The 23445-nt window shown below is 43.1% G+C and overlaps 1 protein-coding gene across 1 annotated transcript in view; it reads right to left on the bottom strand.

Annotated features, from left to right (window-relative positions):
- The window catches only part of Hormad2 (HORMA domain containing 2), a 32498-nt gene extending 30196 nt beyond the window's left edge, over positions 1-2302 (bottom strand). Inside the window, exon 1 of the mRNA XM_042667664.1 lies at positions 2252-2302. Within this exon, the coding sequence (XP_042523598.1) occupies positions 2252-2302 (51 nt within the window). The remainder of the gene's footprint in view (positions 1-2251) is intronic.
- Positions 2303-23445: the final 21143 nt, after the last annotated feature.

Genomic DNA, 23445 nt, shown 5'->3' with positions numbered 1-23445 from the left:
AACGTTACTACTTTTGCATGTGTGATGTTTGGGGATGTGTAAAAATGTTTAATTGCTTTTGGAGGCCAGGCACAGTAATTCATGCCTGTAATCCTAGCACTCCAGGACCTGGAGCAACTTATTTTGCTTTTCTTCCATATGGAGAGGTTTAATTGAAATAATAGCATAAAGCCCTTGGCACCATGCCTGGCACGCAGACACAGGCTGAATAAATGTTGGCTTCTATAATGATTAGTGTTGTTCTAACTATTAAATAACAAAAATTATACTATCATTTAAATTTTACTGGGGAAAGTAGTTTATGCAGTCCAAACAATGAAGATTTGGTTGTATTAAAAGGTCAGTTTGTTAATTTACTGTGAGAAAGAGAATGGCCAGGTTGATTGCGATTCATACACCCAACTCAGCATTTCCCCCAGGAAGACAGCGCATTTAGGAAAGCAAATGAGATCAGTGAGAACATTGAAACCAAGCCAGAAAGATGGCTGCTCCTTCCTGCTTCAATCTGTCTACTTCTGAGACAATTTAATACCCTAAAACCTTATTCACTCTCCTGATCATGCCCTTTGACTTTCCATTAACTATAGAAGAAAAGCATACAGGCCTTTAAGGTCTGTATTCATCTACTTTCCAAAGTTCCTATCTAATTCTACTTTCTGTTCAACAAGATGAGCTCTCCACCCAGGAAGGATGGCTTCCATGGTATTCTCTAAACCATGCCACACTCATTTCCACTATGAGGGACAAGACAGTTTTCCTCACAAAACTCTATTTTTCATTACTCCTGATATTCACCTCCTTCATGAGGAATGTACAAACCATTCCTGCATCTACAAACTCACAAACTCCCAAAACTCCTATCAGCCATATTTGTACATATGCAAATATCAGTATGTTGACTTAACTACAATTAATCCTGTGTGTGTGTGCGCACGCGCATGTATGCGTGTGTGCACATATGCCAGTAATAAGGCTTGGATTCAGGGCCTGAACGCTGTCCCTTTGGTTTTGTTTGCTCAAGGCTAGCCTTCTCCTACTTGAGCCACAGCTCCACTTCCGGTTTTCTGGTGGTTAATTGGACATGGGAGTCTCATGGATTTTCCTGCCCAGGCTGGCTCTGAAGTACAATCCTAATATCTCAGTCTCCTGAGTAGCTAGAATTGGAGGCATAAGCCATCAATGACCAGCTTAAAAAAAAAATCTTATTTCCCTAATCACATTTTTTTAATTGAGGATCATTTCTATTGTATTCTCTTCTGAAACAACACAATGTCCTGGAGACTACTGGATAGTCATAAATAAACAAGCACTGCATTGCTGAGTGTCTTAGGACTCATTAAAATGGCTAGAGTGACTCCAGCAAGGCTGCCCCATGGACTCCTCCCTGTGATGTCAGGCTCTCCAGTGACTGCCAAGGCCCTTGCCCTGGGAGGAGGTGGGACTTCAGGAAGCGAGGTCTGATGGGAAGGAGACAGCTCAAGGGGTGTTTCCTTGACCAAGATGCTTTGCCTCACCACAGGCCCCCAAATGATGCAATCCATCAACCACGGGCTAAAACCTTGAACCAAAATAAATCTCTCCTCTCTTTAAGTTGATTAGCTCAGCTATTTTTTCACAGCAATGGTAAGCTGACTAACCAACTCCCCAGGTTTTTTTTTTTTTTTCCTTGGGTCCGGTCGTGGGGCCTGAACTCTGGGCCTGGGCGCTGTCCCTCAGCTCTTCAGCTCAAGGCTAGCACTCTACCACTTGAGCCACAGCGCCACTTCCGGCTTTTTTCTTTTTGCGTATGTGGTGCTGAGGAATTGAACCCAGGGCCTCATGCATGCAAGGCAAGCGCTCTACCACTGAGCCACCTTCCCAGTCCACAGATTTCTAGCAGCCATTTTTCTCTCAATGTTCTCCTTAATTCTATAATTATATCACCATGTGCCCTAAAAGTTCCCGAATTATCCAGGAAGTGGATGTCTAACAAAGAATCATTCTCTTTAAATATCATTTTGTTTCTGATTTCCCGCACTATAGAAGATATATAGACATTAAACAAGCTCCTAGTGAGTAACTTTGTAATCCTTTTAATTTTCTAGACCTCTGCAGTCCATTAGGCAGTTAACGTGTAGACATACTCTCCCAGAATATTACCTGCCAATTAACTGATACGACTGCTGTTTTTTAAAAAGAAAAAAGATTAAAATCATGCTTCTAAAGTAACTCACTAAATGGGCATTGATTTTCTTTAATTCTTAACAAATACCTTAGATGTCTTGTGTGTTCTGGGTGCATGAGCGAGCTGTGCAGTAGACATTGTGGTTTTGAACCAGGATTCCTCCAAGTCTGTCCTATTAAGGAAAAAATAATCGTTAGAGATCTTGCCTAACAGAATACTTCCTGACTTGCTCATTCCAAAGATGGAAATGAAAAATTCCAAAAGCACTCAAAAACCCAAACAAGGACAGTTCCAATTGTTCAGTTTTGAGAGAAATTTATCAAGTTCAATTCTGAAAACACAAGGGAAGAATTAATACTACAACAGTCCTATCAGGTTCTATCTAAACTAAACTAGGAAGACAGATTTGAGTTGGAAATTTTCTAATGAAAATTATAGCATTATAAATTGATGGTATTCTTTGGTGAATAAGTTAAACAAACAATTTAATCTCTGCACCAATTTTCCTCGAATTTGGCATAAAGTCTCTGGGTTAATTTTTCTCAACTACTCATAGAAAATTATAAGATATCTTTATTTATTTAGAAACACAGGAGAAAAGAAAATTATAAGAACATTTAAGGACCCAACAATGTATTTATTATTATATTTATTATCTTCTACAGGATACCAATACTTTTGACCAGGGGCTCAAAACATTTCTTAAATTCACTTTAGGTATAATTATTTGCAAATTCAAAAACTCAGAAGTTAATCTGTAGACTCCATTCCCACTAGGATGCTACTAAAAAAATGGAAAATAATAAGTATTCATGAAAATGTGGAGAAACGTCAGCTGTGAGCACTGCTGGTGGAAATATAAAGTGGTTGGCCACTGTGGGACACCAGATACCCGTTCCTCAAAAATGTAGAATTACCACAATTCCTAGAACTCTGCTTCCAAGTATACAGGGGAGGGGTGAGGGGAATGAAGGCAGGAGCCAGATATGTATTCATTAGTGTTCATAGCAGCACTCTTCATCACAATCAAAAGGTGAAAAGAATCCAAATATCTGTCAATGAACAGATGAACAGATAAGCAGCTAGGTTCAGCTATTCAAGAGACAGAGGCAGAGGGTTGCTTGAGCATAGGGAGTTAGATGCCAGCCTGGGCAATATAATGAGACCCTATTTAAAAAAAAAAAAAAAAAGAGGGGGGGTGTTGATAAATGGATGCAATGTGGTATACACATGGAATACTATTAATTTTTTTTGCAATTTTTATTGTGATTAAGTGATTTCATAAATTTCACAAATTTCACAGTATTGTGGGATAGTGATACTTGGTTAAAGTCACAAACACATTCTAACTTTCATGGGGCAAATTGTCTTTATCGTGAGTTCTTTGATCTTTGACAATACAGTTATTTCTTCCACATCAGGTGATATGTACATTTCTTCCCTTTTGCTTAGTGCTATGATGCAGGCAGCAACGTAAAGGAATCTTGAAAACATTTATGGTAAGTGACAAAAGGCGGATACAGAAGAAGAAATATTGTGTGTTCCTATGTACAAGGGGAGCAAATTCTATGAAGTAGAAATGATCAGGGTAGGTCAGAGAGATGAGCACTGAACGGGCACTGCCTGTTAATTTGGTGTATGGGAGAAGGAAGGAAGCGGGTGGCGGAAGGGGTTGGACAACATTGAGAACGTGCTAGTGACACCATATATTCGAGAAAGGCCGATGTGAGGAGCTTTACATTGTGTGTAGTTTACACTGTAAAAAAAAAAGTGGATGCTTTCACCTCATTTATTGTGAGCTGAGGCTCACATCTGTAATTCTAGCAGCTCAGGAAGCTGAGATCTGAGCATCTTGGTTAGAAGCTAGCAAGTACAGGAAGATCCCCTGAGACTCTTCTCTCCAATTAACCAGCAAAAGCGGGAAGTGGAGGTGTGGCTCAAGTAGTAGAGAGCCAGCTGTGAGTGAAAAGCCAAGGAAGAGCTTGAGGCTCTACGTTCAAGCCCCCAGGTACCAGCACTAAGTGAAAGAAAGAGAGAGGGTGGGGAGAGGGGGGAGAAAGAGAAAGAAGGGGAAGAGAGAGAAAAGAAAAGGGGGAAAGCAAGCAAATTAGTTTTCTTTACAAAGGCCTTGTTTTTAGTAATGGCCCCCCAACCCAAATGTTTTACAGAATTATAACTAAAACACTTGTAAAATCTATTTGGTATCACCCAGGGTAGCCCATGACCTGCTGTGTTTATAGATTAATGCAAGATCCTGCAAGATTTTTGCCAATAAGAGGCTAAAATTGTTAGGCACTACCACAAGGTGGTGGTAAGAGATTATAGACAAGTGATACTTAATCGCTCCAAAATTGCTTCTTCAAAGCACCATTAGGGGGCGCTCTATTACAATACTTTCTATGTGACCAAAACTACCTAACAGTCCTTTATCCTTCAGCAAAGTCCCAGGTATTCTTTGTTGATTTCAAAAAATCACCTTCAAATCTGACTCTTGTATCTGCTGCCTCCCTTAAATCTCAAAAAATAAAAGAAAGAGGGAAAAGAAAACTACCTATAAGAGTTGTAGCCCATTAAGCCATCACCCCCTACTGGGGTAGTTATTAGTTTTAGAGATAATAAATAAGGAATAATGATTTTTAAATAGCTTTCTATACTGGTAGGTTTTTTTTTTAATTCTCTGTGATCATAAGATATTCTGATGGCCTGTCTAGAGAATCAAACCCTGAAAATAGCAGCAGCCAATTAGACCCCAATGTGTTACTGCACCTTTATTTTCAATCTGATATATGGATGGCCTGGATTAAATTGATATTATCACTGAAAACTGAGACATCTAGGCATTTGCTTCGAGTCAGGTTCTATTAGCATTTAATAAATTCCTTAGGGATTCATGTCTGTAAAACAAGTAAAATTTAAATTTTATGCACTCAATTGTATGTATACAGAGAAAAAATAATTAGCAGTAAGATCTACTAGAAAGAGGTTTTGGAATGAAGGAATCTGGGTTCAAATTCTGCCTCAATGGTCTATGAGTTGTGTGATATTGGCCAAATTACTCAATTTTTCTGGAATCTAGTTTCCTTTTTATGAGATGGAACTTTTTAGGGCATGTTCAGAGCATGTGTTTATCTGGAAAGATAGCAAAACGAGTCTAACGCCTGGACTTTTCTAGAACCCAACTATCTAGAATCACATTTCAAAGCACGATTCACCCTCTTTCTGACCTTGCGCAAATTTCACGTCTTGTTTTTGCCAAGTATGAAGTAAAGATGATAACAGAATCTATCTACTTGATAAGATTATTTCAAAGATTAGTCATTATTTGTAAGGCACTTGGCTCACTTTCTGGTAAGACTTTCCATCATATGTAACAAAACCTGTTTGCTTCAAAGAGTGTTCCATCTCTGGTTTTCCTAGATTCCTACTTCTTCCTTCTCTTGTCCTTGCAGACATTTCCCCATGAAACAGGAACAGACACTTAAATATGTGCACCGCTGTAGAGTTGCCCAATGACTAACTCGTTCACTGACTACATGCTTTCACGTACACAGTCTTAAAAAGGCGTTTTTCATTTTCTTTCTTGTCCTATCTCCCTCACTCCATTCCCCTGCGTGAGGGAGTTCAAGAATGTCTTCACAGCTCCAGGCAAGGTTGCTGCTTCCTCTCCTCATCTCCCTAACCACCAGGGCAAAGAAACACTCAGGACAGCAACTTTGGAGACTGGACATCTTCCCTCTGCAAACAGGCAGCGCTGGCCGGCACAGGCCCAGAGTCATACCTCAGCAGGAACATCCAGAAGCCCATGCTGACGGAGCTTGTTTAAAAAGCCTTCCTGAGCCAGGCACAGGTGGCTCACAGCTGTAATCCTAGCTACTCAGGAGGCTGAGATCTGAGATTGTGATTCAAAGCCATCCGGGTCAGGGAACTCCCTGAGACTCCTAGCTCCAATAAATCATCAGAAAACTGGAAGTGGTGCTGTGGCTCAAGTGGTAGAGCACTAGCCTTGAGTGAAAGAAGTTCAGGGACAGTGCCCAAGCCCAGAGTTCAAGCCCCAAGACTGTCCCCTCCAAAAAAATCCTTGAAACCAGTGGCTCACACCTGTAATCAAAGCTACTCGGGAGGCTGATATCAGAGGATCACAATTCATGGCTAGCCTGGTCAATTAGCCCTCAAAAAGATGGAAGTGGAGCTGTGGCTCAAGTGGTAGAATCCTAGCCTTGAGCAAAGAGCTCGGGGACAGTGCCCAGGCAGTCAGCTCAAGCCCCAGTGCTAGCACTAAAATACATACATACATACATACATACATACATACATATATACATACCCATCCTTCTCCTTCAGACTAAATGACTGTACTTTTTTCTCTTGAAAAAGAAGCACATACAGCTCTCATTTTGTCTGGCAAAATCAACCAAATTTCACTTATCTTTCTCCAAAATCCTGTTTTCATGGTTTGCAAATTGGCTTTGAGTTCACGGGACTGAACTTCTAGTACCATGCTCATTTTTTTTCCTAGCCATCTTGGTATTCTATAGCTACTTTGTCTTATTTTTCCTTCTAATGCACTCATTAGACAAACATACTCCCATTTTCTCCATTACTACATCTATTGCAATGACTCTGTGTGTGTGTGCGTGTGTGTGTGTGTGTGTGTGTGTGTGTGTGTGTGTGATATGTGTGTGGGGGGGGGGTGTTAGTACTGGCACTGTCCCTGAGCTTCTTTTTGCTCAAGGCTATCATTCTACCACAGCTCTATTTCCAGATTTTTTTGGTAGTTTATTGGAATCTCACAGACTTTCCTGTCTAGACTGGCTTCAAACCTCAACCCTCAGATCTCAGCCTCCTGAGTAGTAGGATTGCAGGTGTGAGTCACTTTGCCTGGCTCTATGCGTTTTTAAATACATATCCCCAGGCCAGGCTCATTTCAGAAGTCATTGGCCCACAGCTCTGTGCATTAGACAATTCTGCTTTGAGATGCTCTTAACACATCCCATGTGAATTTTCCCCCAGAACTTGTTTCTGTTCCCTAGCTAAGGAATGGTTCTATCAAACAGCTCAGCACCTCAGTCTAAACCATGTGACTGTAACCCCAACCCCTCCTCATCCTCCGGCCTAGCCCCCTCTCCTTCTTGTCAACAGTGCTGTCTCTCCACTCATCTTTCGTCTGGATTCCTGCAACCGCCCGTCTGCTTGTCATTGGCCTTAGCCCTCTCATTCTCTTCTTTATACTGCAGCCAGCTTTCTTTTTCAATTACAAACTTGATTATGTATCTTTCCCAGACCATAGTGCTTCAATGGCTTTTCACTGCCCTCAGAATAAAATCCAAACTACTCACCATGGCTTCAAGATTTGGCTCATGCCTCCCTGTTTCATCTCCAAATCATTTTTCCTTGTGTTTTTATGTACCAGCCATTCTTATCTAATTACCTAAAGGGCTACATTCCCCTGGCTTTCAGGCTTTGGCAAGAGTCCCTCCTTCTGAAACATCTTCCTCCATTCCCAGTTCTTACTCATCTCCTAAAAGGCTTCGTGTAACTTGCTCATGGGCTGATTTCCTGACTGCCACCCTCACCACTAGCAAATCCAGGTTAATTGTCTACTGCAGTATATACCATAGTCGCCCCTTGCTTCTATAATGAACCAAAGGGCAATTGTTTCTACTTCGCTCCCTCATTTTCCAAATTATCTCCACCCCACCCTTACTGCATTTTGAACTCAGGGACTGTGCTTGTGAAGCAGGAACATTTTTTTAGTCATCTTTTGCTTTAGTTATTTTTCAAATAGGGTCTATGTTTATGCCCTGGTCAGTCTAGACAACCACAATTCTCTTATTCATGCTTCATATATAGCTGGTTAAGATGGGGTCTTGGGGCTGGGAAGGTGGCTCAGTGGTAGAGCACTTGCCTTGCATGCAGGAGGCCCTGGGTTTGATTCCTCAGCACCACATAAGCAAAAAAAGCCACAAGTAGTGCTGTGGCTCAAGTGGTAGAGCACTAGCCTTGATCTGAAGAGCTGAGGGACAGCGCCCAGGCCCAGAGTTCAGGCCCTAAGACCAACAACAACAACAAAAAAAGATGTCGGTCTTACTTTCCTCCCAGTTGGCCTCCATGATCGTCCCAATCTCTGCCTCCTGAGTCACAAGGATTACAGTGGCATGAGCCACTGTATCTGGTAACAAGATTTTTAGTTTTTGGTTTGGGGCGGTGGTACTAAAGTTTGAGCCCAGGGCTTCATGCTTGCTAGGGAGGTGCTCTACCACTGAGCTATGTCTCCAGTCCATTTTTGTGCTGGTTATCCTTGAGACAGGATCTTGCTTCCTTCCAGGAATGTTCCTAGACCATGAGCCACTTATTTTAGCTGGGGTTACAGGTGGACACCACCACACCCAGCTTTTTCCACTGAAACGGAGTCTTGTGGATTTTCTGCACAGGCTGACACACAATCCTTCCGTCAGAATCCTTCTGAATTTAGCTTCCCTAGTAGCTAGGGTTACAGGTGTGAGGCACAGGTACCCAGCCCGGAACACTCAATTCCGAGAGCTTTAGCATACTTACGTCAGTAATATCCGATCCCAGAAGATTTTCATTAAAAAGAGAGAGAGAGGCTCATGCTTACAGTAGCAGGCGCTCTCGTTCTGTCCCATCCGTCCTTGCTGGCCACTAACCTGCTTTTTAAAGTTTGAGACAGGATAACTTTATACTCACCCTGGAGTCCAGGCTAACTCTGAACTTGTTACCCATCTGCCTCAGTCTTGTATTATAGGCATGTACCACCACACCCAGCTTCTAATCTACTTTTGATCTCTATGGATCTTTATATTCTGGACATTTCCTATAAGTTGAATCATGTCACATTTGACTTTTTGTGTCTTGCCTAGCTCTTTCTTGAATCCTCAGCGTTATCACAGATTAGAACAAAGTAGATGCTCAATAAACATTTGCTACTGGGAGCAGTGGCTCATACCCGTCATCCTGGATAAATCAGAAACAAAAATAGGAGGTTTGTGGTCCACGTGGGCTAGGACAAAAGGTGAGACACTACTTGAAAAAATAATAATTAAACTAAAGGACTGGAGGTGTGGCTCAAATGGTAGTGTGCCTATCTCACAAGCATGTGGCCTTAATCAAACCCTGAAACTGCCAAAAATCAATGACGAGAGCTGGGTCCAGTGGCTCATGCTACTGAGAAGGCCAACATCTGAGGGAAGTCCATAAGACGCTTATTTTCAATGAATGACGAAAAAGCTGGAAGTGGAGCTGTGGCTCCAGTAGTAGAGCGCCAGCCCTGCATCACACACACACACAAAACACAAAGGATAGTGTCCAGGCCCTGAGATCACAATAAACAGATGCACAATGGAGAAGCACCATATAAACAAAGATTAAAGGTCTAGAAAAGATTTAACATTTTAGAAGGGAGAGGAATTTTAAATGCCATCTAAATCTGAATACCTAATTTTTTAGATGAAGTCGTTAATATCTAGAGAAACCACTGCCTTGCTCAGGACCAGCCTGCCATTTGATGGCAAAAGGAAGCCTAACAACACTGCACGCGCAATGTCATCTTCCTAGACTCCCCAAAGTGAATTTCCTCTTTGTTTTCACTTCATCTAATATCATGCACCACCAGCCTCTTCCTTCATGTGGGCTTATTTGCTTGTGTGTTTCTATACATGGCAGTATTTTTTTTTTTTTGTATTCTACCATGAGCTTGCTTGCTTCAGGAAGGTAAAAAGGTCCAAATCATTTTCAAAACAAGCAGGCTCCTTTCAACCTGCAACTATTCTGTTGTTCCTGTTATTTTCCCTGGAGCAGGTGTTTGCAGGGGGAGGGAGGAGGGCCTCCTATTCAAGTACAAACCGCTGCTTAACTTTGAAAGCTCATAAGCTGGCAACCCAGAGACCATGCACCTCCAGAGAACAGCTCTCATGGAACTTTTCAAAAAATCACCTTGTTCTGTTTCATTAGCTATGAAATAGAGGTTTCATAACTATGGATTTACAGAGCTCTAACTTTCAAATGTCTTTTGCTTATGTATTTGTTGGATCTATAACACCAATATTATTCATCTTTACATTTGGTCTGACCACACTGTGACAAGAATTATGATTCTGAAGAGGCAAGATATCTGTGATCTTTTTGGAAAAAATACACCAGCCCAGGCTTACCTCCTGACCTCCACTTCAAATGCCCTTTTTTAAACAGTGGCACCATTACTATTTTGCCCCTTTATCTAAATCTTTATAAGACTTAAATCTTTAGAAGATTCAGATATAGTTTTTGTTTTGTCTAGTAAGTCTTACCCTACCTTTACTATCCTTTGTTTTTGCCATTCCAAACGAATTTATTGTTTGCCCAAAGATAATCATATTTGATTTACTAAGGCTCTCAACTCCTGAGCCCAATCTTCCAAAGCCACATTACAAGAAAATTCCCTATCAAAAGGGAGTAAGAGCCAGGTACTAGTGGCTTATGCCTCTTATCTCCTATTAATTACCATTAAAAAAAAAAAAACTGAAAGTGGAGCTGTGGCTCAAGCGGTAGAGTGCTGACCATGAGCAAAAATGTTCAGGGATAGTATCAAGGCCCTGAGTTCAAGCCTTGGTATTGGCACACAAAATAAAAGGGGTATGAAAATACTTCACTATAAACCCCCTACCAGAAGAAAGATATACTAATTTTTTTAAAGAGAACAATATCTAATAGCTAGATTCAGAAATGCAGCTAAATGATCTTCCTTTCATATACATGATGAGAAAGATGGCTTTATTCAAAGTTCGTGTGTCAGCATAAATGGATCCAAGACTCATAAAACTGGACAGCAATCAGGGGATCTTTTCCTTCTAATTCAATCCTCATTTTAAAGCCAATTTGGTGGAAGAAGGTGCTGGACAAAAAGACAATGAATGAAAGACAATGAATGGGGAGAGGGAGGAAAAGGGAGAGGAAAGAAAGGGGAAGGAAGAGGAGAAATAAGGAAAAGAGGAGTCTGTACCACTACTACACAATAATTAAAAAAAAGAAGTCAACAAGCTCAAGATAAGGAAACATGGAGCAGTCATTAAAAAGTTTTTCTAAAGAAAAAAGAAGAGGCTGGGAATGTGGCTTAGTGGAAGAGTGCTTGCCTAGCATGCATGAAGCCCGATGCAGAAAAGGCAGGAAGCGGTGCTGTGGCCTAAATGGTAGAGTGCTAGCCTTGAGCCAAAGAAGCTCAGAGACAGTGCCCAGGCCCTGAGTTCAAGCCCCAGGACTGAGAAAGAGGGGGGAGAGAAAACAGAGTGGGGGGGTGGAAAGAGAGGAGGGGGGAGAAGGAGAGAAAGAGGGAGAGGGAGAGGAAAAGGGAAAGGAAGGGAGAGAGAAAAGAACGCCTCACCTTTCTAATCCTAGCTACTGAGGAGGCTGAGCTCTGAGGATGGATGTTTGATATAAGCGTGGGCAGGAAAGTTCATGAGACTCTTATCTCCAAGGAGATAAGAACCACCAAAAAAGCCGGAAGTGGAGCTGTAGCTTAAGTGGTAGAGCACTAGCCTGAAACTCAGGGACAGCGCCCAGGCCCTGAATTCAAGCCTCAGGACCAGCACAAAAACAAACAAAAAAAAAAAAAGAGGAGGAGGAGGAAGTCAACTTAATTCTCAAACTACACACAATGTAAAGCATAAAACCATAAAGCAAGGGAACCTGGTTTGCCAAATTTCTCCCTGTTCCTTAGAATTTTCCCAGAGCTTGTTTCAATAAATTATTATCCACCACTGTAACAAATTCCATTTGGCCCTTATACTTCTGCTACTCCATAATCAGAGTAAATTACTTCCACTCTATTAATTATTTGTTCATGCTCTTTTGATTTTTAAATATCTTTTTTTGTGCTATTTCAATTACTTGTGCATTCAACTTAGTAGAGGAACTGTACTGTGCCAGGCACTGTGCAGGATTGTGTATTATAAAATATGGTTCCCATCCCAAGAGATTTATGGTCCAATGGGAGAGAAATTGGATGACCATCCCAGTGATATTTAAAACCCCAGAAGGGGGGCTGGGAAGGTGGCTCAGTGGTAGAGCGCTTGCCTTGCATGCATGAGGCCCTGGATTCGATTCCTCAACACCACATAAGCAAAAAGAAAAAAGCCGAAATGGTGCTGTGGCTCAAGTGATAGAGCGCTAGCCTTGAGATGAAGAGCTGAGAGACAGTGCCCAGGCCCAGAGTTCAGGCCCACGACCGGACCCCAAAAAAATAAAAATAAAACCCCAGAAGGGACCAAAAAAAAGGGGGGGGCCTATTTTGACTTCATTTGTCAGCAAGTGAGCAGTGATGCACAGCACAGCTCAGCCTGTGCTCTGAACACTGGAGCTGGTTTCAGAATAATCTGGAGGTTTGCCACCCTCTCCTGCCTGGTACTAAATGGGCAAACTCATGTCCAGCAGAGTTCAAAAGCAACTCTTGAACCAGGGCACAGCCTCTCCCCAGGACCCTGCGCCTCACAGAGGGTCCCAAGCATTAACTATGGAAGGACACGAGCCTGTGACTGTGGACCACCCGAGCCAGGCAAGATAAAACCCAAAGTCCCAGCCACGGACCCCCTCCTGGAGGCTGGAGGCTGACAGCCTCATACTTGATGCTAACTGAGGCTGGTGGAGGGAGAGGGACGGTGGGAGGAAGATGCGAGGGGTGGCACTGATCCAGACACATGGTACAACATAACCAATTAATTTTTTTTTAAAAAAAGGATGAATTTCACCATTTTCTCAAATACCTGAATTTTAATGCCGCCTGGGGGAAGGGAAGGTGAGGTTCCGGGCCATTTCTTGCATTTGTTGTCGTTTTGTTAATTTTTTTAAATTGTGCCAGTGCCGAGGCTTGAACTCTGGGCCTGGGCGCGAACCCTGAGCTCTTCAGCTCCAGGCTGGCGCTCTGCCGCTTGAGCCACGCCACGGCTCCACGTCATTGGCGATCAGAGTCTCACGGGCTCTCCCGGCCCGGGCTGGCCTTGAACCCCCGTCCCCCGGGCTGGCCTTGAACCCCCGTCCCCCCGTCCCAGGCTAGGAGTCCGCCCTAGGCCCCCCCCACGTGCCCAGCACCATGCAACTCCTCAGGCCCCACCGGCGTCCCCACCCCGGAAACGGCCTTCAAAAGGGAATAAAGAAACGATACGCACGAAGAGTTTACCGCCCAACGTCCTCTTTCCAGAAAATTCTCCACTTCAACCCCTGGACCCCACCTGTCCCTCTAGACTTCACAACGGCTCCTCCCAGCCGGGGCCCGCCCCCTCCGGCTCATGAATAACCAATGAGCCTCTCCTGGGCGGGGCCAGGCACAGCTCCGGTCCATCATTACCTCCCCCGCCCCTGGCTCCTGGGACCCTCCTCACCCAGCCTCAGGAATATGCAAATTAGGGCGTGTCGTGGCGAACGGTCTGCGGCGGGCCCCGCCCCCTCAGGGTAGGGTCCGCCTCCCCGCTCTAGGTCTCCAGTGCCTGGCCGAAGGCGCTGTGGGCCTGTAGGCGCGTGGCGCCTGGGGAAGCTGGGGCTCTAGAACTGCGCTAGGCCCTCAGGCCAAAGAGAGGCGTTAGATAGCCAGAAGGCATCTCTGCCTCTCTCCTATAGCTAGACCCTTCACTCTCTCTCTCTCTCTAAAATGTAATAAAATATATATTATGTAATGTTATAACTATTATTATATATTTATTATAGTTATGTTATTGTACATTATATAATATACCTATAATACACAAGTATATACTATTATATATCATAATGTATCATATAAATACATATTTTATATTTTATAAATAACACGCATATATATATTTTTTTAAATTTATTTTTCTTGGTTGTGGGGCCTGAACTCTGGGCGTGGGCGCTGTCCCTCAGCTCTTCAGCTCAAGGCTACCACTTGAGCCACAGCGCCACTTCCAGCTTTTTCTGCCTATGTGGTGCTGAGGAATCGAATCCAGGGCCTCATGCATGCAAGGCAAGCACTCTACCACTGAGCCACCTTCCCAGCTCCACATGTACATATTTTTATATATTTCATACATAATATGTATGCATAAATATGTTTCATATTTTATGTATAAATATGTGTTATATTTGTGTTTATATATGTAATATGTATGTAACATTAATGTGTAATTATACAAATAAAACATGTAATATGTATGTAACATTAATGTGTAATTATACAAATAAAACATGAACCTGCTTCTTCTTGCCCTAGCCTGAACTCAGACCCTTCAACAGAGATAATTCCTGCCCCTCATGTTTGCACTTAGCATCCTGTGGAGCTCTGTGAAAGGTCCTGAAATCCCTGGACCTCTGCAGTGTGTCTCCAAGAGCAGACAGAAGAAAGAGAAGGCCGCTTGGCACCTCTTCTTGTTTTGTCCCTGCAGGAAAAGAAAACAACAACAAAAAGATTGAAGCTGGTAAGAACCTGACTTTAGGACACAAGGACTTAAAAAACACAATTCCATTTGAAACTATTCCTTTAGTACAATCTTTCCTAATCTTCCTGTTCCCCAAGTCTTTCCCAACCTTCCTATTTCGCAACCGTGATGATCAAAACTGTCTCCAGCCCTTGCGAATGTTCCCTAGGGAGCAAAAGCACTTTGGTTGGAGGACTGCATGGATCCTATACTACTTTTAATAACTAACTGCCTCTTAACTTCTCCCAGCACAGCTAGATGGCTCTTCCTTACTGGCCTTTTTCCAGCTTTAGCAAAACATACCTGGTTTTGCAGGCTGGACCTGTACTGTCTTTATGGTGGCTGTCATAATTGTCCATTAGCCTTCCAGCCTAAACTCAGCCGCCAGCATGTCCAAAGACCTTCCCATTCTGACCCATAAAAACGGAAGTTGATCCCTCTCCCAAATGGAGCCAATTTATCTCACTTTCAGTGTCCTGTACAGAATTTATCTCCATCTTGACTTCATTTCTTTGTTAACTTGTTCTTCCCACTCCCCACTCCTCATTTAGAAGGTAAATAAGCTGAGATACCAACCTCAGCATTCCCAGTCCTCCCCCAATACCGTGTCCGGCACACTATAGATAATTCAATAAATGTTGGTGAGCCTGGCCTGGTAGTGAGTGCCTGTAATTCCAGCTGCTCAGGAATTTGAGGCCAATCTAGGTGATTTATGGAAACTCTACCTTAATTTTTTTTTAATAATTAAAAAGGAAGTAGAGGTATTAGCTCAGTGGTAGAATGATGGTCTACAGTGCTTCCATACGGATGAACTCCTCACTACCTCAAAAAAATGGTAATAAATAAATGTTGAACTAAAACAAGCAATTACCCTTTCTTCTTCCTCATTGCTTCTGTGGAGAGTTTCTCCTAATCTTTCCCGATCCTTCCTTTGTTGGCCTCCTTGTAACTTTTGTTTAGACCCTAGAAGGGTGAATGAGCCCCTTTAGCCCTGTGCTGAGAGATGGGAGAAAAAAATCTTTTCACCTTCTCTATTGACTTACCTACTCCTTGAGGGCAGAAGCTGTTCATTTGACTCCTTTTATTATGTTCAAATAGATAAATGAATGAACTAATCAATGACTTAAGGGAACATGTTAGACACTTAAGAATTGAAATGCTGGAGGAGGCTTTAGAACTCATCCACGTCCAGTCCTTTATAGAAGAGAGTTTAATTTGCTCACAGTCCCTAAGCTTGTTAAGAGAACAAGTCGCGCACACAGTCAGGTCCCACATCTCTCATTTCAAGGCTCGCTCTTGAATCTAGCCAGGATAGCCTCTCATGACTCTTCTGTGAACCTAACTTACGATTCAAACACAGAAATCCCCAGCCAAAGACTTGTTTCTTGTCAGCTCAAAAGCTCTGAGCTTGTACTTTGATTAAGTCCAACCCTGGGGGATAATGGCCTAATGAACTCAAACGTGCTATATGATATTCAAATAATTTCCAAGCTGATTTTTCCTCCTTTTCAGAGATAAGAAACTGGAAATTGTCACTATTCCAAGCATAGCATCTTGGGTTTTTTCTTCATTGTTTTTCATTCTGATTAATTAGCTGACTAAATTGACAAGATACTGATTGGTTACGTGTTAAAGAAAACATACAATACAAAATAAAGAAAAAATAATGGATTCCATCCCCTCCCTTTCACCCACCCTTACCCACCAACCCCAAATACCCATAATCATGATTTAGTCAAAATAGGGCCCAGAGCCATCATCTTCATTTGTTTTGGAAGACTAAAATATTCATTGTGCTAGACATTGATCATTATTTAGAAATTTCCAAAGTTGTCAAAAGATCGGAAGTCTCAAGTTTTTCAAGTTCTGTCAAATCTGACATCCAGAAGTAACATCTGAAACATATTTTAAAAAGAAAAGAAAGTGGGGGTGGGGATGGGGTGTCTTACACGAGATGCCTTCCATGGGCTGTAGTTAGCCTTTCTGTCTTCAGAGACCTTTGTGTCCTTTAATTCTTCCCTACACTTGAAACAATTGTCACTCTTCATCTAAGTCTCTGGTTAGGCCCTTTAGCTTTAACCTCGTTTCCATCCCAGCTAAAAGGAATCCAGCCACATCTGGTGAAAGAGTAATCAAGTAGAGTCTTGGCCCTAGCTTTAAGAGGCCACCCACAGTACACTGTGTCCCCAGAAATACTTGGGTAGCTTGGAACTAATTGAAATCTTGTCCATCTGAGTTCAATTCAACCTTGGAAACCTTCCAAAGATGCCCGGCACCAGTGGCTCACGCCTGTAAATCCTAACTACTCAGGAAGCTGAGATCTGAGGATCACAATTCAAAACTAGCCCAGGCAGGAAAGTCTGTGACACTCTTCTCTCCCTCCAGTCAACCACCAGAAAAGCCGGAAGTGGAAGCTGTGGCTCAAGTGGTAAAGTGCTAGCCTTGAACGAAGAAGCTCAGGGACAGCGCCCAGGCCCTGAGTTCAAGTCCCAGTTCTACCACATACACAAAAAGATGGTATGTTGGAAGATTATCAAAACAGCCATATTGAATATAAATTTACTCCCAAGAGAACATCTCTGGAGGCGTCTCCCCTTTCAGTGTACCAAATGTAGAAGTTAGGATGAAAACCACTCAGGAGGCTGAGACCTGAGGATCACTGTTCAAAGCCAGTCTGCACAGGAAAGTCCATGAGACTCTTTTATTTTTATTTTTAATTTTTTTGTCAGTTGTGGAGCTTGCAATTTTTCTTTTTTTTCTTTTTTTTTTTGGGTGCAGTTGTGGGGCCTGAACTCTGGGCCTGGGCGCTGTTCCTCAGCTCTTCAGCTCAAGGCTAGCACTCTACCACTTGAGCCACAGCGCCACTTCCGGCTTTTTTATTTTTGCTTATGTGGTGCTGAGGAATCGAACCCAGAGCCTCAGGCATGCAAGGCAAGCGCTCTACCTCTGAGCCACCTTCCCAGCCCTTGGAGCTTGCAATTTATCTCCAATTAACCACCAGAAAACCAAAAGTGGTGCTGAGGCTCACCGTGGTAGAGCACTAGCCTTGAGCTGAAGAGCTCAGGGACAACACTCAGGCCCCAAGTTCAAGCTGTCAAAAAAGAAATTAGTATGAAGAGTGTATACAGCAAAGCAGGAAGGGAGGCTTATTTTATGCTCTCTGGTTTGAATTTGTATTAGATTCTCAAAAATCACCCTAACTTGTAGTTCGGGAGAAATTGAGATCACTTGGCATTTATTTTGTGCCTCTCATTTGTAGAGCCAGACACTGTGGGGAGATAACAGCAGGGCAGAAGATGAGGTCAGGGAGAGGAAGGCCTCTAATTCCACGCCTCACGTTGAAAAATGCTTTGCAAATATTAACAGGAATGGAAGTCAGGGGGAGGGGCTGCATGTGGAAGCTCTAAGGTCTGACTAAGGAATCGAGACACCTTTCACCAGCAAAGTGGCATTTTAGGAGAAGAGCACGCATGTATTGTTTCTTTTCTTTGCGCTTGAGCAATGGCTACCCTATTTCAAGAACAGCACACATTTTGCCCATCGCTTTAGAATCAGGACAGAAAAGAAGATGTAAGACTCATTCATTCCTCTCCTGGCACTACTACACTCCTGAGAGCTAACTATTGCCTTTCAATCTCAAGTGCCTCATGTTTGCAAGAGGGCTGAGAAGAGAGAGAGAGGCCCCTTTCATCTTCATTATCTTCTCCACTAAGGTTAAATCAGATAGGACTTTTTGTGCCCTCTGGTTTCTAGGAAAGGATGTTCCTTTATCCTATTTTCCACTGGGGAGAGGGATGCAGGAGTCTTTGCTTGGATTTTTGTTTGGTGGTTAGTGAGATTTTAACTCAGAACCTTGTGCCTGCTGGACCAGTGCTTTACCACTGAGCCACACCTCCAGTCTTGCTTTTTTTGCTAATTATTTTTGTTTTCTTGTTGTTGTTGTTGATTTCGTTTTTGTTTTGTGTTGGAACTGAGGCTTGAACTCAGAGCCTTGTACCATAGCTTGACTTGACTGGCGCTCAAGCACTTCAGCCATGCCTCTACTTGGCAGCTTTTTGCTGGTTAATAAGACTGTCAAAGATTTGGCTGCTCAGGCTGGCTTCAAACCTTGCTTCTCCTGAGAAGCCAGGACCATAGGTATGAAGCACTGATGCCCAGCTTTGCTAGGATTTTTTTTTCTTTAATTCTGTGTGTGTGTGTGTGTGTGTGTGTTGAGAGCTGGGTGCTATTCATAAGCTTTTTTTTTTTAAAATTTTGACTCAAGGATAGTTCTCGATCACTTGAGCAACACCTCCATTTCTAGGTTTTTGGTGGTTAACTGGAGATGAAAGTCTCACAGACTTTCCTGCTTGAGCTGGCTTCGAACCACACTCCTCAAATCTCAGCTTTGCCGTACCCCAGGCTCCTTACTAGGGGCCCAGAGCCATGAGACCACAAACTGAGGCATTTGAAACCATGAGCCAAATCAATCTGTCCTCCTTACTCCTCCTTGCGTGTGTCAGTTATTTGGAAGATTAACACAAGTAGGCATGAGATTTGCAGTGGGAAGGAAAGTGTGTGATGCTCTTGTCTGTATTTGTGAATGCAAACTTAGCACATGAAGCACCAAAAGAAAGGAGGATAGAAGATTCAAGTGTTCAGTGAAGCCTTATATATTATTATTATATCATTATGTATAATATTGACTATACTGCTGACTTGGGATTGTGTGTGAGCATGTGTGCGTGTGCATACGTGTGTGTACACACATGCCGGTACTGGGACTTGAACTTGGTCCCTTAGCTTTTTCATTCACAGCAAAGTGGAGTCCACAACTCCACTTCCAGTTTTTTGTTTATGTTTGCTGCCAGTCCTGGGGCTTGAACTCAGGGCCTAGGCGCTGTCCCTGAGCTGCTTCTGCTCAAGGCTAGTGCTCTATCACTTGAGCCACAGCACTACTTCTGGCTTCTTCTGAATATTTTATTGGAGATAAGAGTCTCACAGACTTTCCTGCTCGGGCTGGCTTCGAACTGTGATCCTCAGATCTCAGCCTCCTGAGTAGCTAGGATCATAGGAATGAGTGCCTGGTTTGATTTGGGATATGTGTGTGTGTGTGTGTGTGTGTGTGTGTGTGTGTGTGTGTGTGTGTATGTGTGTGTGTGTGTGATCTATGTAATATAAATATATGTATATTCTATCTATCTATCTATCTATCTGGACAAGATACAGGGTTTCCATCTTGGCTGTAGCTTCTGAACTGTCTCCATCTTTTGGCAGCCAAAGAGAAGATAGTCAGTGTAAAATAAACTCCCAACACTAAGGTCTAACCAGAATCTCCTGCTTCTGCCCACTCCCTGTCAGCCTCCAAAATATAATCCCACGTGTAGGAGGTGATTTATTGTGGCCTTCAGGCCCAGCTCATACTTGCATATCCATTTCTAAGCCCTCTGAATTGATTTTTCCTGACGGGTGGAGGGAATCCCATGTGGGCTGTGTGCTCCGGGGAAGCCTGAGGTTTAATGAACTGGAACAAGAAATGACAGGGGCTGTAAGTGACAGGCCGCTGCCTACTTGAGAGCCCGGGCGCAGATGGCATTGAGGAACACAGTGGCTTCTCAAGCGTTAGAGAAATGTTCTGTTGGGCAACTTGGTTCAGCTTTCCTCTGAGGAAGTTTTGATGCTGACATGGAAAGTAGCACAGTTCCTCTTAATGCTGAGCAGTGGAGACAAAAAGTTTCCAATGAAATCAAATCCAACCTGGCTTTCCTTCTCTGCTACCCAGAAGACCTGAACAGAGGTGGGAGATGAGGCAGGGTTCAAAATTCCCCACATAGCCCGGCACTGGGGGCTCACACCTGTAATCCTAGTTATTCAGGAGGCTGAGATCTGAGGATCGTGGTTCAAAGCCACCCCAGCAAGAAAGACCACCAGACTCATATCTCCAATTAACCACCAGAAAACTGGAAGAGGCACTGTGGCTCCAAGTGATAGAGCACTACCCTTGAGCAAAAGAGTGAGCTCAGGGACAGTGCCCAGGCCCTGAGTTCAAGCCCTACAACTGACAAAAAAAATCCCTACATCACTGATTTCCAGAGTTCTTGGTAACAGAAAATGACAGTTGCCAGTGGGTGCCAGTAGCTCACACCTGTAATCCTATCTACTCAAGAGGCTGATATCTGAGATCATGGTATGAAGCCTCAGTACTGATCCACCCCCTAAATAAAAGACAGATGCTAAGAAATAGTTTAAAATTCCCTCTGTGGGGGCTGGGAAGGTGGCTCAGTGGGAGAGCGCTTGCCTTGCATGCATGAGGCCCTGGGTTCAATTCCTCAGCACCACATAAGCAGAAAAAAAAGCTGGAAGTGGCACTGTGGCTCAAGTGGTAGAGCGCTAGCCTTGAGCTGAAGAGCTGAGGGACAGTGCTCAGGCCCAGAGTTCACGCCCATGACAGGACCCCCCCACCAAAAATAAATAAATAAATAAAATTCCCTCTGTGACCTCAGCCCCCAAGAAGATTTTTCTTTCTTTAATTTATACTAGTGGTTTCTGACTAAGAGGACTTAATTTATACTAGTGGTTTCTGACTGAGAGGGTCCTTAATTTTGTTTTGTTTTTGGTCGATGATGGGGCTTAAACTCTGGGCCTGGGTGCTGTCCCTCAGCTCTTCAGTTCAAGGCGAGTACTCTACCACTTGAGCCACAGTGCCACTTCCAGTTTTCTGGTGGTTAATTGGAGATGTGAGTTTCAAGGGGGCTGGGAAGGTGGCTCAGTGGTAGAGTGCTTGCTTGCCTTGCATGCATGAGGCCATGGGTTCGATTGTTTTGTACCACATAAGCAGAAAAAGCCAAAAGTGGTGCTGTGGCTCAAGTGGTAGAGTGCTAGCCTTGAGCTGAAGAGCTGAGGGACAGCACCCAGGCCCAGAGTTCAGGTCCCACAACCGACCAAATAAAAAAGTTTCGAGGACTTTCCTGACCCAGTTGGTTTTGAACCTTGATCCTCAGATCTCAGTCTCCTGAGTAGCTAGAATTGGCACCTTAAGACACAGAAATTTTATGAGTTTTGCACAAACTGAACACAATAATATAAGAAATAAGTCGGGTTTTTCTAACATGTCTTCTGAGCAAACACCTATTTCTTTCTGCCAAGAGAAAGGTTAAACAGTTGGAAAGCATGTCACAGAAAAGTTACCTACATCACTTTAAAAATGGAAAAGAAGCTGGGCACAGTGGTTCATGCCTGTAATTCAGCTAGTAGGGGAGTGGAGAATAGGAAGATTGTGATTCCAAGCCAGCCCAGGGAAGATCTCACCTCAATCAACTAGCTGAGTCTGGTGACATGCATCTATAATCCCAGCTGGACGGGAGGCCATAGAGGTCAGAAGATTGCAGCCTGAGGCCAGCAGGGACCAAATATGCAAGAAAATATCTAAAAGGGAATCTAAAGCAAAAAAGGGCATTTTTTGTTCTTCCTATGTTCTTTTATTAGGGTATATTAGTTTTATTAGGAGGAGGGTTTTTTTCCCCCTAGTTTGTGTACATGTATATGCCAGTCCTAGATCTTGAACTCAGGGCCTTTATACCTGTGCTCTATCGCTTGAGCCATAGCTCTAGTTCCATATGTGGTGGAAGTTTCATTGTGACATTTCCACACGTGTATAAAGTGAGATTATATGTCATGAACTCTGGCTTTTTGTGTCTGCATTTGTGTGTGTGTGTGTGTGTGTGTGTGTGTGTGTGTGTGTGTGTGTGTGTGTGCCAGGTCTGGGCTTGAACTCAGGGCCTGAGTACTGTCCCTGAGCTTCTTTTGCTCAAGGTTAGCACTCTACAGCACCACTTCTAGCTTTGCTGATTAATTGGAGATAAGAGTCTCATGGACTTTCCTGCCCTGGTTGGCTTTGAACCAGGATCCTTAGATCTCAACCTCCTGAGCCACCAGTGCCTGGTCCATGCACTTAATTCTTGAACTGAGGCAAAATCTACTGCAGAGACACTCAGGGAAATACAACTCTCTCGATACTGGCAAATTCTGTGTTTATTTGCCATTCTTATATTCTCTTTGATGAGGTGTATGAGGTTCAAATTTTTATTCTTACTTTTAACTTAGTTTCTATGAGTTATACAGAGGGGATTCATTGTTACATTCCCACACATGTTTACAATGTATTCCAATCAACCTTACCCTGTCCATCACTCCCCTGCTCCCTTTCATCTTTTTTTTTTGGTCAGTTGTGAGGCTTGTTCTCAGGGTCTGGGCACTGTCCCTGAGCTTTTTCATTAAAGGCTAGCTCTCTACCACTTTGAACCACAGTGCCAGTTCTCTGGTGGCTAATTGGAGATAAAAGTTTCATAGACTTTCTTGCCCTGGCTGGCTTTGAACTGTGATCTTCAGATCTCAGCCTCCTGAATAGCTTGGATTATAGGCGTGAGCCCCTGGCACCCAGCTCCCCTTTGATCTCTTTTTATCTAGATTGCATCTCCAAAGATGGAATTGTAAGACCTCTTTTCATGTTCTGGATACAAGTCTTTTATCCTAAATGAATTCTGCCATCTGTGGTTTATGTTTTCTTTCTCCTAACAGTGTTTTATCTGATGAGAAGTTTTGAATTTAAGGAAGTCTAAGTAATATTTTTAACACTTGGTGTGTTTATCAGCTAACCCAGGGCCAGAAAATCTGCTATTCCTTCAAGACTTATTATTTCAACATTGACCTTTGGAAAAATCTGCACATGATATTGTTCAAGTAGCCACTATTTAGATTTTCCTTCTTCTATTGAATTCCAGAAGCACCTTTATAAACACTAATTGCCCCTCTGTCCAGTTCCATCCATCATCCTTTTTTTTTTAATGCAGATCCAGAGGCTTGAACTCAGGACCTGAGTACTGA

The sequence above is a fragment of the Dipodomys spectabilis genome, unplaced genomic scaffold, assembly GCF_019054845.1.
Source record: "Dipodomys spectabilis isolate Male_0828 unplaced genomic scaffold, ASM1905484v1 ptg000416l, whole genome shotgun sequence".
Classification (NCBI taxonomy): Eukaryota; Metazoa; Chordata; class Mammalia; order Rodentia; family Heteromyidae; genus Dipodomys; species Dipodomys spectabilis.
The sequence above is the reverse complement of the archived record's forward strand: the minus strand, read 5'-3'. Positions and strand labels throughout refer to the sequence as shown.